This window comes from Scyliorhinus torazame, chromosome 31 (assembly GCF_047496885.1).
Source record: "Scyliorhinus torazame isolate Kashiwa2021f chromosome 31, sScyTor2.1, whole genome shotgun sequence".
In the NCBI taxonomy this organism is placed as follows: Eukaryota; Metazoa; Chordata; class Chondrichthyes; order Carcharhiniformes; family Scyliorhinidae; genus Scyliorhinus; species Scyliorhinus torazame.
This window is the reverse complement of record NC_092737.1, coordinates 17,847,087-17,863,056: the sequence shown is the minus strand read 5'-3', so window position 1 is coordinate 17,863,056 and position 15,970 is coordinate 17,847,087. Positions and strand designations below refer to the sequence as shown.

At 44.7% G+C, this 15,970-nt stretch overlaps 1 protein-coding gene across 5 annotated transcripts in view; it reads right to left on the bottom strand.

Annotated features, from left to right (window-relative positions):
* Nucleotides 1–15,970, bottom strand: part of LOC140404728 (GRB10-interacting GYF protein 2-like) — a 140,629-nt gene that overhangs the window by 43,808 nt on the left and 80,851 nt on the right. For all 5 annotated transcript variants that reach the window (XM_072493409.1, XM_072493411.1, XM_072493413.1 and 2 more), the window contains 3 exons: nucleotides 5,413–5,542; nucleotides 3,087–3,182; nucleotides 876–987 (listed from right to left, as the gene is read on the bottom strand). In XM_072493409.1, coding sequence (XP_072349510.1) covers nucleotides 876–987; nucleotides 3,087–3,182; nucleotides 5,413–5,542 — 338 coding nt within the window. The remainder of the gene's footprint in view (nucleotides 1–875; nucleotides 988–3,086; nucleotides 3,183–5,412; nucleotides 5,543–15,970) is intronic.

Sequence of the window (15,970 nt, the reverse complement as noted above, 5' to 3'; positions counted from 1 at the left end):
AAAAAGGTTGGTTGGGGTTATTGGGTTACGGGGATAGGGTGGAGGCGTGGGCCTAAGTAGGGTGCTCTTTCCAAGAGCCGGTGCAGACTCGATGGGCCAAATGGCCTCCTTCTGCACTGTATGATCGATGATCATTCTGGTAAAATGTTGCACTCTTTACACACAAACTGTTTTACAGGTGCAAAAGAAAATGGTCAATAAAGGGTGACGGAGTGACCAGTACACTGGTAGCCCAATATCCTGCTTCCTTAGCAACCCAGAGAACAGACGTAGGGCAGGCACGGTAGCACAGTGGTTAGCACTGTTGCTTCACAGCTCCAGGGCCCCAGATTCGATTCCCGGCTTCGGGTGATTGTCTGTGCGGAGTCTGCACGTTCTCCCCGTGTCTGCGTGGGTTTCCTCCGGGTGCTCCGGCTTCCTTCCACAGTCCAAAGATGTGCAGGTTTGGTGGATTGGCCGAGCTAAAATTGCCCTTAAGTGCCCAAAAAGGTGAGGTGGGGTTACGGGAATAGGGTGGAAGTGTGGCCTTAAGTCGGGTGCACATTCCCAGGGCCGGTGCAGACATGATGGGCTGAATGGCCTCCTTCTACACTGAAATTCTATGATTCTATGATACGCCCCTGGACTAAGCAGAGTTGGGAAGCAGAGAACTGGTTGCCTGTGCAATTTGGTCCAATACGCCATCTGCACCAGCACTTGGCAATAAAGAGATAAAGTGGGAAAGCGACAGAGGTAAATCAGCCACGATTGTCTGGAATCCAGAGCCCACATGACCCACTCTTTTCTCTCTCTCACACGTTCGACCTGGTTTTCCAATTTGCTTCACTATTTCGGAGTTGACGGCTTGCGCGCGCGATGCAGTCTCAGTCTCTTACCTCGGCCCCTGGCGTTGCCTCGGCCTCTGACAACCCCCGCTGACGGGGCTCCTCCCCCCCGTCCCATCAACCTCATCACTGCAGAGCTGTTCACAGACATGGAAAAATTCCTCTGCACACAAACAGAAAGAAGGACGTTGAGTTTAAATAAAAACACTGAAGGCAGAGCCAAATGCAACGCGTTACGGTGCAACCGGGGTCAAGCGAAGATATTCTTCAAAAATGAATGACTGAAGGCTGTCGGGTTCAAACGTGACATTCAGTCCATGTACAGGACCCGACATGCGCCATTTTGCTGCCATTTCTGGTAAATCAAATACTCTCTGCTCAAATTTTAAATCTATCCTTTTTTTGGTAGGCTTCTTTGAATCTGCATTCGCTCGCCCGCTGAGTCAATATTTTCAACTGTGCGTGAGTTGCTTGAGTTGCAGCCATCTATAATTCAGCAACCATTGCACTGAGTTAGTCGCTGTTTTGAAACCCCTTGAGAACGGCTGCTGTGGGAAATGGAAAAACATCACAGACATAATGCACACCTCCCACATTCTACCTGCTGTGAACCCAGAGCTCATCAAAACCTCTACTGACCTGGACCGCAACTCGCACAAATTCAACCACTGACTAACCTTCACTGCAAAATCCCCACCACCCTGCCAAACCTTTGGAATTCCCTCTCTCTACCTCTCCAGCTGCATCTCCTGAAAACCTTAAAATTCCGACATCAATCAATCCCTCAATGCCAACAAAACTAAAGAGCTGGTCATTGACTTCAGGAAGCAAAGTACTGTACACACCCCTGTCAGCATCAACGGGGCCGAGGTGGAGATGGTTAACAGCTTCAAATTCCGAGGGGTGCACATCACCAGAAATCTGACCTGGTCCACCCACGTCGACGCTACGACCAAGAAAGCACAACAGCGCCTATACCTCCTCAGGAAACTAAGGAAATTCGGCATGTCCACATTAACTCTTACCAACCTTTACAGATGGACCATAGAAAGCATCCTATCTGGCTGCATCACAGTCTGGTATGGCAACCGCAAGATACTTCAGAGAGTCGTGAATACAGCCCAGTCCATCACACGAACCCGCCTCCCATCCGTTGACTCCATCTACACCTCCGCTGCCTGGGGAAAGCGGGCAGCATAATCAAAGACCCCTCCCACCCGGCTTACTCACTCTTCCAACTTCTTCCATCAGGCAGGAGATACAAAAGTCTGAGAACACGCACAAACAGATTCAAAAACAGCTTCTTCCCCGCTGTCACCAGACTCCTAAACAACTCTCTTATGGACTGACCTGATTAATACTACACCCTGTATGCTTCATCCGATGCCGGTGTCTATGTATTTACATTGTGGACCTAGTGTTGCCCTCTTATTTTCTTTGTATTTTATTTTCCTGTACTTAATGATCTGTTTGAGCTGCTCGCAGGAAAATACTTTTCACTGTACCTCGGTACACGTGACAATAAACAAACAAATCCAAACCTACCCATTTCCAACCCCCGGGCCTCCTTATGTGGCGCAAACTTTGTTGAATAATTCTTCCCTGACGCATCTCAAGATATTTCTCATTAAAACTGCTTTGTACGGGATTGAATGACGCAACCCAAACTCCCTCCATAATGTCCGCGCGCACTCAGTTTTGATTCCTTTCGGAAAGATGGCGCGAGTTTGGGCAATTTAATTCCCTCACTCCCAAGGTGCACTGCAACCATGAAAAGGAGGCTCATTTCTTCCAAGGGCCCAGAGCAACCTTGCAGCTCTTTGAAGACTGTGACACCAGAAGCCGTGATATGCCAGTTTTAACCACACAGTTAACGCACAAGATGTCTCGACAAGGCGGTGGCGTGGAGTGGAGGAAAGGCAGAAAGAGTGAGAGACAGAGGAAATGAGAACACGATCCTGACACAGCAGATCCTATTGAGGGGACAAATGCACTGGGGTTTTTTTTATACAGCTGATCTGCCTTCCCTGCAGACGGGGGTTGGAGAAGGAGCAGGAGAGGAAACAACATCTATTCATACTCCCTTGCTATTTAGTTGGACGTTTATCAGCAGTGACCCAGTTTTAAGTCCACAAGTCCAGGAGACCTTGAGGGAGGATGGCTGGTACAAGTATTGCTCAGTTCATGAAAATAACTAATGTTTACACACCGTGCATCCAGCTATATTTGCAGCTTTTAACAAAGCACATTAACACCACCCACCTGCTCTTCCTCTGTAAGAGGTACAAGTGCTAAGGGCAGAAGCGGCTCATCTTGTAAGATAGCCAGAAATTCTTTGTCCGACAACTCTTCAGGAACCTGATGAGATAAAACCAGGAATAGGCATCAGCACAATGCACTGGCATAACCTCAGCTTACAGCCTCTCACATCATCGATCTCGGACAGCTACTGGTCTTGTGGGCCGCTTCGGAGCGAGTTTTGCAATGCTGTCCCTGTGCACCGCACCATTGGCCAATATTCTCACTTACTTACTGAAAGCACAGCAGGGCGTCATTCTTTCAAGCAAGGAGGCAAATGATGGGAGCCTGTCGGGGGCAACTCGCTAGCCTTTTCTGGCGAGGGTCAAATGGTAAAGGCTGGGTTTGGGGGGGGGGGGGGGGGGGGGGGGGGAAGAGAATTGCAACTGACCTCTGTTCTGCTTTACTAAAGTTACAAATTAAAATGATACGTTCAAAAGCCCACAAACACCATAGCTTGCCAGACTGCCAATGTTATCGCACCACGAATAAATGTATTCAACAACCCTTTCCCATTTCTTTCTCTGGGACTTCAAGGACCGGAGCTAACTGTAATAGAACATTTCAAGGGCATCCTCACTAATGCACTGTGTGGATTACAGCCATGAATTATCACTCCACGCATCTGATTAAACATTAGTTTCCATTAGCAACCACAGTCACAGTATAGAGATCACCAATGTCACCAGAGTCTCTGCCTTCCTCCATATTCTGCGTCACTCATCGTACGTTTAACTAATCTTTTTTTTCTTTAACTTTAAGAGTACCCAATTCATTCTTTCCAATTAAGGGGCAATTTAGTGTGGCCAATCCACCTACCCTGCACATCTGTGTGTTGTGGGGGCGAAACCCACGCAAACACGGTGAGAATGTGCAAACTCCACACAGACAGTGACCCAGGGCCAGGATCAAACCTGGGACCTCGGCGCCGTGAGGCAGCAGGGCTAATCCACTGCGCCACCGTGCTGCCCACATTTAACTAATCTGACCAGCTGTCAGGAGCATGGTTAGATCTAACGCCACTGAAACCCACTTTGCCAGTAGCACCCAAAAGCTATCCTGCTCATTATCTTCTCACCCTTGGACAGCAGGGGTCCCTTGGTCGGAGCTACCTAATTGGAACAAGGCTGATACCCCGCCAGTTTTTAAATCCAACTTCTTTGACGGAACCTAGGCTGTACAAATTCTGCCGAGGCGGCCTGGTGGCTTGACTCCACTCCAATGCTGAAGCCCACAGAGTTCCTTTCCGTTTAACCAATTTGCACGATTTTCTGGTTGCATTCAGTTGCAAACGGACCTGCGGAATGGGTCAGGCCGTCGATGTTAACATCCAAATGTGCCTGCTCCATCGACTGAAACACTCAACACGTAAACTCTGGATTGATGTCGGGCAACTAGTTTCTAACTCAGGAATGTGGTGATATGCATCACTATATACACAAGGGGTTAATGTAAATACACTACAACTAAGTAACCACGAGAGGGAGCACCAGAGATGTCAAGACATGTAGACAGTCAGCCAATGGGTCATTACAACAGGACACAACCAATGGGTAATCAGGACACCCAGAGGTGGCATTACCACAAGGGGGCACTTCACAACCCATATAAAAGGACAGGGCACACATGCTCTGCCTCTTTCCACAGACAGACATCTAGAGAGTACATCAGGGTTGATCAACAGCATCACACCCAGCACGTGGCTTAGAGCAGGCTGGTAAAGATAGACTGAGTTACTACAGCTAGACTAGCAGAGAGTCGAATTCATTTAAGAACTGTGTTAATAGTTCAATAAACAAGTTGAACTCATTTCATAGTCTGGAGCTTCCTTTGTCAAAGCGTACATCAAGGAAGCAGCTTATGCTACACGAAGCAGCAGAACACAACAAGGAACATATAAACCACCAGGAACAGTCTTCTGCTCACACAAGGAAACAACTGACAAGACGAATGAAGGTCACAACCAAAAACAAACCGAGAGCCAGCGATCAAAGTGGAATCAGGGAGCGGGATCTGTCACCCATCGGGACTGAGCACTAGCAGTTCCTCTTGATGCTGTACGGCTCCCCGAACCTTCTTGGATGTCATCGAAGATTACAAAAAGAATTTTTGTGCACAATATCCAGCACACGAGCTTTGTGATGGCAAAGCAAAAATTCAGTACAGCACGGCCAGAGGGCAGCTGACAAATATTGCCATATCACGAAACATCACTCAATAGAAATGGGCAGACTTGTACGACGGGAAATTACATTTCTGACCATACTGGGCTGAAAGGTGCTGCTAATACCTTGTTATCTTTCATATAAAGTGCTAGCATTTCCTCTCTTCCATATCGATAATCTGCTAATTTGTATTTTGGCAATGCAGGTGAAGGTGGTGGGGAGGCAATGCTTCCGCCACTGGACAACGCACGAAGCCTGCAACGAGAGGGAGAGAGAGAGTGCAATTCATTAAGGGTCATTCTATATAATGATGACATTAAAACTGCGGTGTAAACGGAACTATCAACAAAGACAAATATCCAACTTCTTTCCTGGAAGACAAAGGAGATGGAAATTAAGATAAGGAAGAAAATGTGTGTTAATGACAGGAGTCATAGAATCCCTATTGTGCAGAGGGAGGCCATTTGGCCTGTTGAGTCTAGGCCAAACCTCCGAAAGAGCACTCTGCCTAGGCCCGCTCCCCTGCCCTATCCCCGTAACCCAATTTAACCTTCCAACATCCAGGGTCAATTTAGCATGGCCAATCAACCTAACCTGCACATCTTTGGTCAGCTTAAAAAAAAGATACAACTGGGAACCCAGCTGAATGCAAGAGGTTCGGAAAAGTGAAGTATCAAAAAAAAAAGAAAGACGGTAGAAAGGGGAAAAATCGACCGTGAATATCTAAGGAGGTGAGGGAGAGTATCAAATTGAAGGAAAAAACATACAAAGTGGCAAAAATTAGTGGGAGACTAGAGGACTGGGAAGTCTTTAGGGGACAACAGAAAGCTACTAAAAAAGCCATAAAGAAGAGTAAGGTAGACTATGAAAGTAAACTGGCTCAGAACATGAAAGCAGATAGTAAAAGCTTCTACAAATATACAAGACAAAAAAGAGTGGCTAAGGTAAATATTGGTCCTTTGGAAGATGAGAAGGGAGATTTAATAATAGGAGACAGGGAAATGGCTGAGGAGCTGAACAGAATTTTTGGGTCAGTCTTCACAGTGGAGGACACAAATAGCATGCCAGTGACTGATGGAAATAAGGATATTATAGGTGAGGACCTTGAGATGATTGTAATCACTAAGGAGTCAGTATTGGGCAAGCTAATGGGGCTAAAGGTAGACAAGTCTCCTGGCCCTGATGGGATGCATCCCAGAGTGTTAAAAGAGATGGCTAGGGAAATTGTAAACGCACCAGTGATAATTTATCAGAATTCACTCGACTCTGGGGTGGTCCCAGAAGATTGGAAAGTAGCAAACGTGACACCACTGTTTAAAAAAGGTCGGCAGAAAGCGGGTAATTATAGGCCGGTAAGCTGAACTTCGTTTGTAGGGAAAATGCTGGAATCTATCATTAAGGAGGAAATAGCAGGGCACCTGGAGGGAAATTGTCCCATTGGGCAGACGCAGCATGGGTTCACAAAGGGTAGGTCGTGCCTGACTCATTTGGTAGAATTTTTTGAGGATGTTACCAGTGCAGTAGATAATGGGGAGCCAATGGATGTGGTATATCTGGATTTCCAGAAAGCTTTTGACAAGGTGCCACACAAAGGGTTGCTGCATGAACTAAAGATGCATGGCATTGAGGGTAAAGTGGTAGCATGGGTAGAGGATTGGTTAACTAACAGAAAGCAGAGAGTGGGGATAAATGGGTGTTTCTCTGGTTGGCAACCTGTAACAGGTGGGGTCCCTCAAGGATCAGTGTTGGGCCCGCAGTTGTTCACAATTTACATAGACGATTTGGAGTTGGGGACCAAGTGCAATGTGTCAAAGTTTGCAGACGACACTAAGATGAGTGGTAAAGCAAAAAGTGCAGAGGATACCGGAAGTCGGCAGAAGGATTTGGATAGGTTAGGTGAATGGGCTAGGGTCTGGCAGATGGAATTCAATGTTGCCAAGTGTGAGGCTATCCATTTTGGGAGGAATAACAGCAGAATGGATTATTATTTAACGGTAAGATGTTAAAACATGCTGCTGTGCAGAGGGACCTGGGTGTGCTGGTGCACGAGTCGCAAAAAGTTGGTGTGCAGGTGCATCAGGTGATTAAGAAGGCTAATCAAGTTTTGTCTTTCATTGCTAGAGGGATGGAGTTCAAGACTAGTGAGGTTATGCTGCAATTGTGTAGGGTGTTGGTGAGGCCGCATCTGGAGTATTGTGTTCAGTTTTGGTCTCCTTACCTGAGAAAGGAGATATTGGCACTGGAGGGAGTGCAGAGGAGATTCACTAGGTTGATCCCAGAGTTGAGGGGATTAGATTATGACGAGAGGTTGAGTAGACTGGGACTGTACTCATTGGAGTTTAGAAGGATGCGGGGGAATCTTTTTGAGACATATAAAATTATGAAGGGAATAGATAGGATAGATGCGGGCAGGTTGTTTCCACTGGTCGGGGAAAGCAGAACTAGGGGGCATAGCCTCAAAATAAGGGGAGGTAGATTTAGGACCGGGTTTAGGAGGAACGTCTTCACCCAAAGGGTTGTGAATCTCTGGAATTCCTTGCCCAGTGAAGCAGTTGAGGCTCCTTCTTTAAACGCTTTTAAGAAAAAGATAAGATGCCTTTCTAAAGAATAAAGGGATTCGGGGATATGGTGTACGGGCCGGAGAGTGGAGCTGAGTCCACAAAGATCAGCCATGATCTCATTAAATGGCGGAGCAGGCTCGAGGGGCCAGATGGCCTGCTCCTGTTTCTAGTTCTTATACAAGGGAGTATGAAGGGAGATTGGCAGCGAGCATAAAAGGGAATCCCCAAAGTCTTCCATAGGCATATAAATAATAAGAGTAGGGCCAATTCGGGACCAAAAAGGAGATTTACACATGGAGGCATTGGGCAGAGCCGAGGCACTAAATGAATATTTTGCAAAGGTTTGGATAGCGTGTCGTTACTTAAAACTTGATAAGGCACCAGGACCGGATGAGATGCATCAAAGGGTATAGAGGGAAGCAAGAGTGGAAATTGTAGAGGCACGGGTGGTAATTTTTCACTCTTCCTTTGACTCAGCAGTGGCCCCAGAAGTCTGGGAAATTGCAAACAATACAGTCTTATTGGAAAAAGATAAGCCCATGAACTACAGGCCAATCAGTTCAACTTTGGTGTGGGCAGACTTCTAGATACAACAGTGTAGGTCAAAATCAACAGTTAAATGGACAAAAATGGGTAACTTAGGAAAGTCGGTGTGGATTTCTTAGGGGCAAATCATCTTTAACTTCCGGTTCTTTTTGAGGCTGAAACAGAGAGGATTGCAACAGGCAATGCTGTTGACGTGGTCTACACAGACTTCTAAAAGGCGTTAGATCCAGTGCCGCACATCGGACCCGTGAGCGAAGCTGTAGCTCACAGGATAAAAAGGACAGTTGCAATATGAATGCGGAAGTGGCTTACCGACAGGAAACAGGGAGCAGTAGTTAATGAAAGGTTTATTGTACTGGAGGAAGGTTTGCCATGGGGTTCCCCAGTCAGTGGTGGGGCCTCTACTTTTCACTTAACCCCTGGTGGACAGGACACTATTTTTTTAAATAATCTTTATTGTCACAAGTAGACTTACATTAACACTGCAATGAAGTTATTGTGAAAATCCCCTCGTCGCCACATTTTGGCGCCTGTTCGGGTACACTGAGGGAGAACTCAGAATGTCCAATTCACCTAACATTCAAGTCTTTCGGGACTTGTGGGAAGAAACCGGAGCACCCGGAGAAAACCCACACAGACACAGGAAGAACGTGTAGACTCCGCACAGACAGTGATCCAAGCCGGGAATCGAACCCGGGACCCTGGCAGTGTGAAGCAACAGTACTACCCACTGTGCTACCATGCTGCCCATGGTAGTGGTCAAAGTTTCCAGACGATATAAAACTTGGAAGCATTGCGAACTGTGAGGAGGATGGTGCAAACCTCAAAAGAGACACAGATAAGTTGGTGGAATGGGCAGACAGGTGGCAGATGAAGTTCAATGCAGAGAAATGTGAGGTGACTCAGTCTGGGAGGAAGGACAAGGAGAGACAATATAAAGTAACTGGTACAATTCTAAAGGAGATCGAGGAGCAGCAGGTCCTGACAGGATAAATCATTGAAGGTGGCAGGATAGGTTAAGAAAGCAGTTAATAAAGCATACAGTATCCTGACTTCATTAATAGAGTCACAGAGTTGAAAAGCAAGGGGTTTATGTTGACTTTGTATAAGTCACTAACTCCGCCTCAGCTAGATTACTGTGACTACTTCTAAGCACAGTACCTTAGGAAGGACATGAAGGCATCGAGGGGGTGCAGTAAAAGATGGATGAGAATGCTTGCAGGAATGAGGAACTTCAGTTAAGAAGATAGATTGGAGAAGCTAGGACTCACTTCCTTGGGAAAGAGATGGTAGAGGGGCGGTTTGGTAGAGCTATTCAAAACCATAAGGGGTCTGGACAGAGCAGAGGGGGAGAAACTGTTCGTGAAAGGGTCAAGAACAAGAGGGCACGGATTTAAAGTGATTAATAAAAGAAGCAAAAAAGTGATAGGAGGAAGAACATTTTTTATGCGGCGAGTGGTTAAGAGTTGTGACTGCACTGCTCGAGAGTGTGGTAGAGGGAGGTTTAACCGAAAGACTGAAATGGGATTATCTGAAAAGGAAGAATGTGCAGGGTTACAGGGAGAATGCGGGGGAAATGGTACATTCAGAGAGCCGGTGCTGACACTGGGCCAAATGGCCTCCTTCTGCAACCGTAACAGTTTGCGATTCGGGTACAAACAGTGCTCACTGCCATTCTTCGCCAAAGACGCTCGTTATTGAAAATATGGAAAGATTTGTCATTTTTAACATGGAAGTCTGGCAATATCTGGTCTGAGAGAAACATGAGGAGATACAGGGAAAGATCCCACAAAGGGTTAACAGCAGCTGCCAGGGAAGGATTGTAAAATGCAGATAGCCTTGGTCAAGCAGGCTTAGCAAACGAGACAAACAGGATTTTGAATCAAGCCAAAAACAATGGCTCACACCTTCATTGAAAGTAACTATCTTAGTAGCATCTGGAAAGGAAAAGATAAAGTTCAGTTGAATTTGGTGAGAATTCGAAGTGTGAAAATTTGCTGAACCAGGTAAATTAAAGAAAACTGGAGACCATCAGTCTACGAGAAACATAATTCAAAGCCAACATCAAAGTCAAAATTATGAGCGGAGGACACAATTGGAAAATAAAACTATAGAAATGATAGGAATTAAAATTCACACCTCTGTTGAAACCAAAGCATTTTGAACATCACAAAGGAAACAATGTAATCAGATCTATGAGATGAAGTCATGTCAAAATGAATACTTAGTTGGATTAGAAGGTTTAGATCAAAGATACTTTTTACAATCAAAGAAAATAAGAGTTACTTTACAATAACGTCATAAAAACCTAATTGTTAGAAAGAGAATATAAACCAAGAGACCAGGGCAACGAGTACCAGAAGCAGAACCAGAGAGAGAGAGAGAAGGAACAAGCAGCTCAGAGTCAGATTACAGTCAGCTCGGTCATGGGAAATGGACAGGGCACAGCAGCTGAGCTAAAATAGCTAATACATCGAAGGAAGACTAGAATTTAAAAAGGAGCCAGCGTCAGCTCGGAGATAGCCAGCAGTCAGGTCTCATACATGGGAAAGATAGGACACAGCAACTGAGTTAACCAGCAAATACATCTAAAGAAGACCAGACTTTAAAGAAGATTGATTGTTAAGGCCTGAAGGTCCCTTCAACCAACCAGAAGGATCCAGAAGCAAGATCTTTTTACCTTTCTGTAAAGACAGTAATTGCAGCTTTTAAAAGAAAATATATTATAATAAAATAACTTAAAATTTAACCAGAAATAGTGGGTATTCTAAAGTCTACTTTACTTACTTAGCAATGCGGGACCCAAGATCGATGCTACTAAGTGGTAAGTAGATGAAATCTTCGGTGAAGGTATGGGTTATACCGGGGGATAACGTGAAAACATAGTTTGACCTGAATAGCACCCACTGAAGCTTGCATCGGAGTCGGGGAGTGAGAATCCCTGATCACCATTTAGAATATCGACCCTTTTTTTGGGATAGGGGGACATCTAAGAATAGTGGCGAGTTTTCAAAAAGACGCTACATCGAATGAATCGAGACGCCCACGGCAGAATCAGCTGCACAAACGGACACACAAAGTCTCGGTACCCTATAACTCCGTTATTACTCCCAATTGTCCCAATCCCAGCCCGGGTCACTGTCAGTGTAGAATTTGCACATTCTTTCCGTGTCACACAACCCAAAAGATGTGCAGGGTAGGTGGATTGGCCACGCTAAATTGCCCCTTAAAAAAAGAATTGGTACTTGTCATGTGAGAGTACCTTTAAGAAATGGGTGTTTATTACTGCAGTGGTGTCAGAGTGTGGGTGGAGCTGGGCTGTCTGTCAGCTTTTAGTTTCACTTTGAGAAAAGCTTGGGTGTGATTGTGTTTTTTGGTTTCGTTTTAGTGTTGGAGCTGTAGCCAGCCAAAGAAGGTGTAATGTCGTTTCTCTCTGCCATCTAAAGACTATCGCTTGATCATTTGGTGAATTCAGAGTGATAACTGTTCTCAGTAGTGAATTTAAACCTGTGCTTCTGTTAAAAGGTTTTTTGTCATATGGATGTTGAAAGGAAATTTTAAGGATAACTTAGTGTTGTATTCTTTGAGGGTTGTATTTGAATAAATTGATGGTTGCTAAGATGTTCACTGTATGTTTTAAAAAGGTTAACTGAGTTCATAGAATAAACATTGCTTTGCTTTAAAAAATACTTCTCGATCTCCGCTGCACCACACCTGTAGATGGGCCATGTGCTCCTCATACCACAATCTAGTAAAAATTGTGGATCAGGTGAACTCCATGATACATTTTAGGGTTCTCTAAACCCTGGCTCATAACAAATTGGGGGCTCGACGGGGATAAAAGTCTATCTATTGGACTGGCGAAGTGAACTGAAAGACAGTGAGGGGTGAGCATATTGTGGTTGTTTTTCAGGTGTGGTATTTCAGTTTATGTAGGGAGTGTGTTGTGGACAGTGGCTCCTTCAGAGGCTCAGAGGTTTTTGGGGGTGGAGACAGTCACACGCATTACCTTATGGACAGAGACTAAAAGCAGACTGTTAGATTTGGCAAAAACATTGCAGTTAACATTACCTGACAAAATGCGAAAAGATGAGGTAATTATGGTGGTGGCTAAGCATTTAAAGTTGCCTGACATACAGTCTGACTCAAATTCAGTTACAAATTAAACAAATGGAACATGAGAAAGAATTAAAGCAGCTTGAATACGAAAGAGATAGAGAGGAAAAAGAAAAAGAGAGAGGAAAAAGAAGAGAGAGTTTGAACTTCGGGAAATGGCCATGGAACACGAGTCAGTTAAGATTGGCGGATTTAAAGGGAAATGTACAGTTTGAGGATAGTGATGAGGATAAAGAGAAAGAGCCTCAAAGTCGAAGGCTTGGTGGGGATCTATTTAAATATGTCCAAGCATGGCCAAGGTTTCACAAGAAGGAGGTAGAAGCCTTTTTCATTTCATTTGAGAAGGTGGCTAAACAAATGAAATGGCCACAGGACAATGGCCACAGCCTGATCAAGATGTGATTGATAAGAAGGTGCCTGATCTCTTTAAAGAATTTACTTGTGTGGGTAAAGTTTACTCATGTGTATCAGGAGGAGCAGGTAAAGAAGTCACAATTTTAAGAGATACGGGAGCTAGTCAATCTTTGATGGTAAGAGATGAGGAGTTATGTAATTTGGGAAGAATATTGGCAGAAAAGGTGGTAATATGTGGAATTCAGGGTGAGAGGAGTCGTGTTCCATTATATAAGGTACGGTTGGAAAGTCCAGTGGTAGTAGGAGTAATAGAGAAACTATTTTGTCCAGGAATACAGTTTATCTTGGGTAATGATATACCTGAATTGCAGGTGGGAGTGATGCCTACTGTGGTTGATAAGCCAGTGGAAAATCAGACAACTGAAGTGATGAAGGACGAATATCCTGGGATTTTTCCAGATTGTGTAGTAACAAGGTCGCAAAGTCACAGGTTAAGACAAGAGGAGAAATCAAAGAGTGAAGGTGAAGTTGAAGTACCGTTATCAGAAACGACTTTTGATCAGATGGTTGAAAAAGAACAAGAACAGGTGGAGTAGGAGGCGGATATTTTTAGTTCAGGAAAATTGGCGGTGTTACAACAGAAAGATGTAGAAATAAAACGGATGTATCAGAAAGTATATAAGGAAGAGGAATCTGAGTGTATACCAGAGTGTTAATACCGTACAAATGATGTCTTGATGAGAAAATGGAGACCTTTACATATGCAGGCGAATGTAACGTGGGCAGAAGTTCATCAAGTAGTATTGCCGGTCGGGTACAGAAAGGAGGTGTTGCGAGTTGCACATGAGGTACCAGTGGGGGGCCATTTGGGAGTAAGGAAAACTCAAGCTAAAATCCAAAAACATTTTTTCTTGGCCTGGACTACATAAAGATGTAGTTAAATATTGTCTATCATGTCACACATGTCAAGTGATAGGGAAACCTCAAGCAGCGATAAAACCAGCGCCCATAGTACCCATTCCAGCATTTGAGGAACCTTTTACAAGGGTCCTAAATGATTGCATAGGACCGCTTCCTAAAACAAAAAGTGGGAATCAATATCTTTTGACAATAATCTTTGTGTGTACTAGGTTTCCAGAGGCCATTCCAGTATGTAATATTACAGCTAAAAAGATTGTGGAGGAATGACTTAAATTCTTTGCTAGATACGGACTACCCACAGAAATACAATCAGATCAAGGATCGAATTTTACCTCAAGGTTATTCAAAGTTATGGATAGTTTAGGAAGAAAACAATTTAAATCAACTGCATACCATCCAGAACAGCAGGGAGCGTTAGAAAGGTAGCATCAGACACGAAAGACAATGTTGAGGGCTTATTGTCACGATTATCCAGAGGATTGGGGTAAAGGAATTCCATTCGTACTGTTTGCAATTAGGGATGCACCTAATGAGTCAACCAAATTCAGTCCTTTTGAACTAATTTTTGGTCATGAGGTAAGAGGGCCACTTAAATTGATAAAGGAAAAATTGGTGAGCGAGAAATCGGAAATTACATTATTGGATAATGTGTCAAATTTTAGGGAACTATTAAATAGAGCACGTGAATTGGCGAGACAGCATTTAAAAGGAGCACAACATGTGATGAAACGGGTAGCGGACAAGAAATCCAAAGTTCATAGTTTTGCCAGTGGAGATTAAAGGTTACTGGCAGGTACCTTTATCCGAAAGGGCAAAGGGGATTTTCAGCTTTTGTGACTCCAGACGGTATATACCAATTCAAAGTTATGCCATTTGGCACGAAAAACACCCCAGCCACATTTCAACGGTTAACGAACAAAGTCGTTTCAGGATTACCCAATTGTGTTGTATACATCGACGATCTGGTAATTTTTAGCCTGACATGGACAGAACATTTGAAGCATCTGATGGAGTTATTCAATTGACTTCAGGAGGCGGGTTTGGTGATAAACCTAGCCAAAAGTGAGTTTGGAAAAACCCAAGTCACTTTCCTTGGCCATACAATCGGGACAGGATTGAATGGTCCCACGGGATGTGAAACCAAAAGTTATTGGGGAGTTTCCAATAATTTCGACACCGAGGGAAATAAAGAACAAAAGAAAAGTACCGCACAGGAACAGGCCCTTCGGCCCTCCAAGCCCGTGCCGACCATGCTTTCTGACTAAATTAAAATCTTCTGCACTTCCGGGGTCCGTATCCCTCTATTCCCATCCTATTCATCTATTTGTCAAGATGCCCCTTAAACGTCACTATCGTCCCTGCTTCCACCACCTTCTCCGGCAGCGAGTTACAGGCACCCACTACCCTGTGTGTAAAATACTTGCCTCGTACATCTCCACTAAACCTTGCCCCCTGCACCTTAAACCCCCCAGTAACTGACCCCTCTACCCTGGGAAAAAGCCTCTGACTATCCACTCTGTCTTTGCCCCTCATAATTTCGTAGACCTCTGTCAGGTCGCCCCTCAACCTCCGTCGTTCCAGTGAGAACAAAGAGAGTTTATTCAACCTCTCCTCATAGCCAATGCCCTCCATACCAGGCAACATCCTGGTAAATCTCTTCTGTACCTCTCTAAAGCCTCCACATGGAACCGTACAGCACAGAACAGGCCCTTCGGCCCACCATGTTGTGCCGAGCATTGTCCGAAACCAAGATCAAGCTATCCCACTCCCTGTCATTCTGGTGTGTTCCATGTAGAACATAGAACATAGACCATTACAGCGCAGTACAGACCCTTCGGCCCTCGATGTTGCGCCGATCCTTCTGGTAGTGTGGCAAACAGAATTGAACACTATACTCCAAGTGTGGCCTAACTAAGGTTCTATACAGCTATAACATGACTTGCCAGTTCTTATACTCAATGCCCCAGCCAATGAAGGCAAGCATGCCGTATGCCTTCTTGACTACCTTCTCAACCTGTGTTGCCCCTTTTAGCGATCTGTTGAAATAATGCGATTTCTTGGCATGAGTGGATTTGATCGAACATTTGTGCCAAATTTTGTAGCGTGGTTGCTCCACTGATGGACTTGCTGAAGAAAAGTCAAAAATGTCAGTAGACAGCGGAGTTTCAACAGGCATTTGACTGCC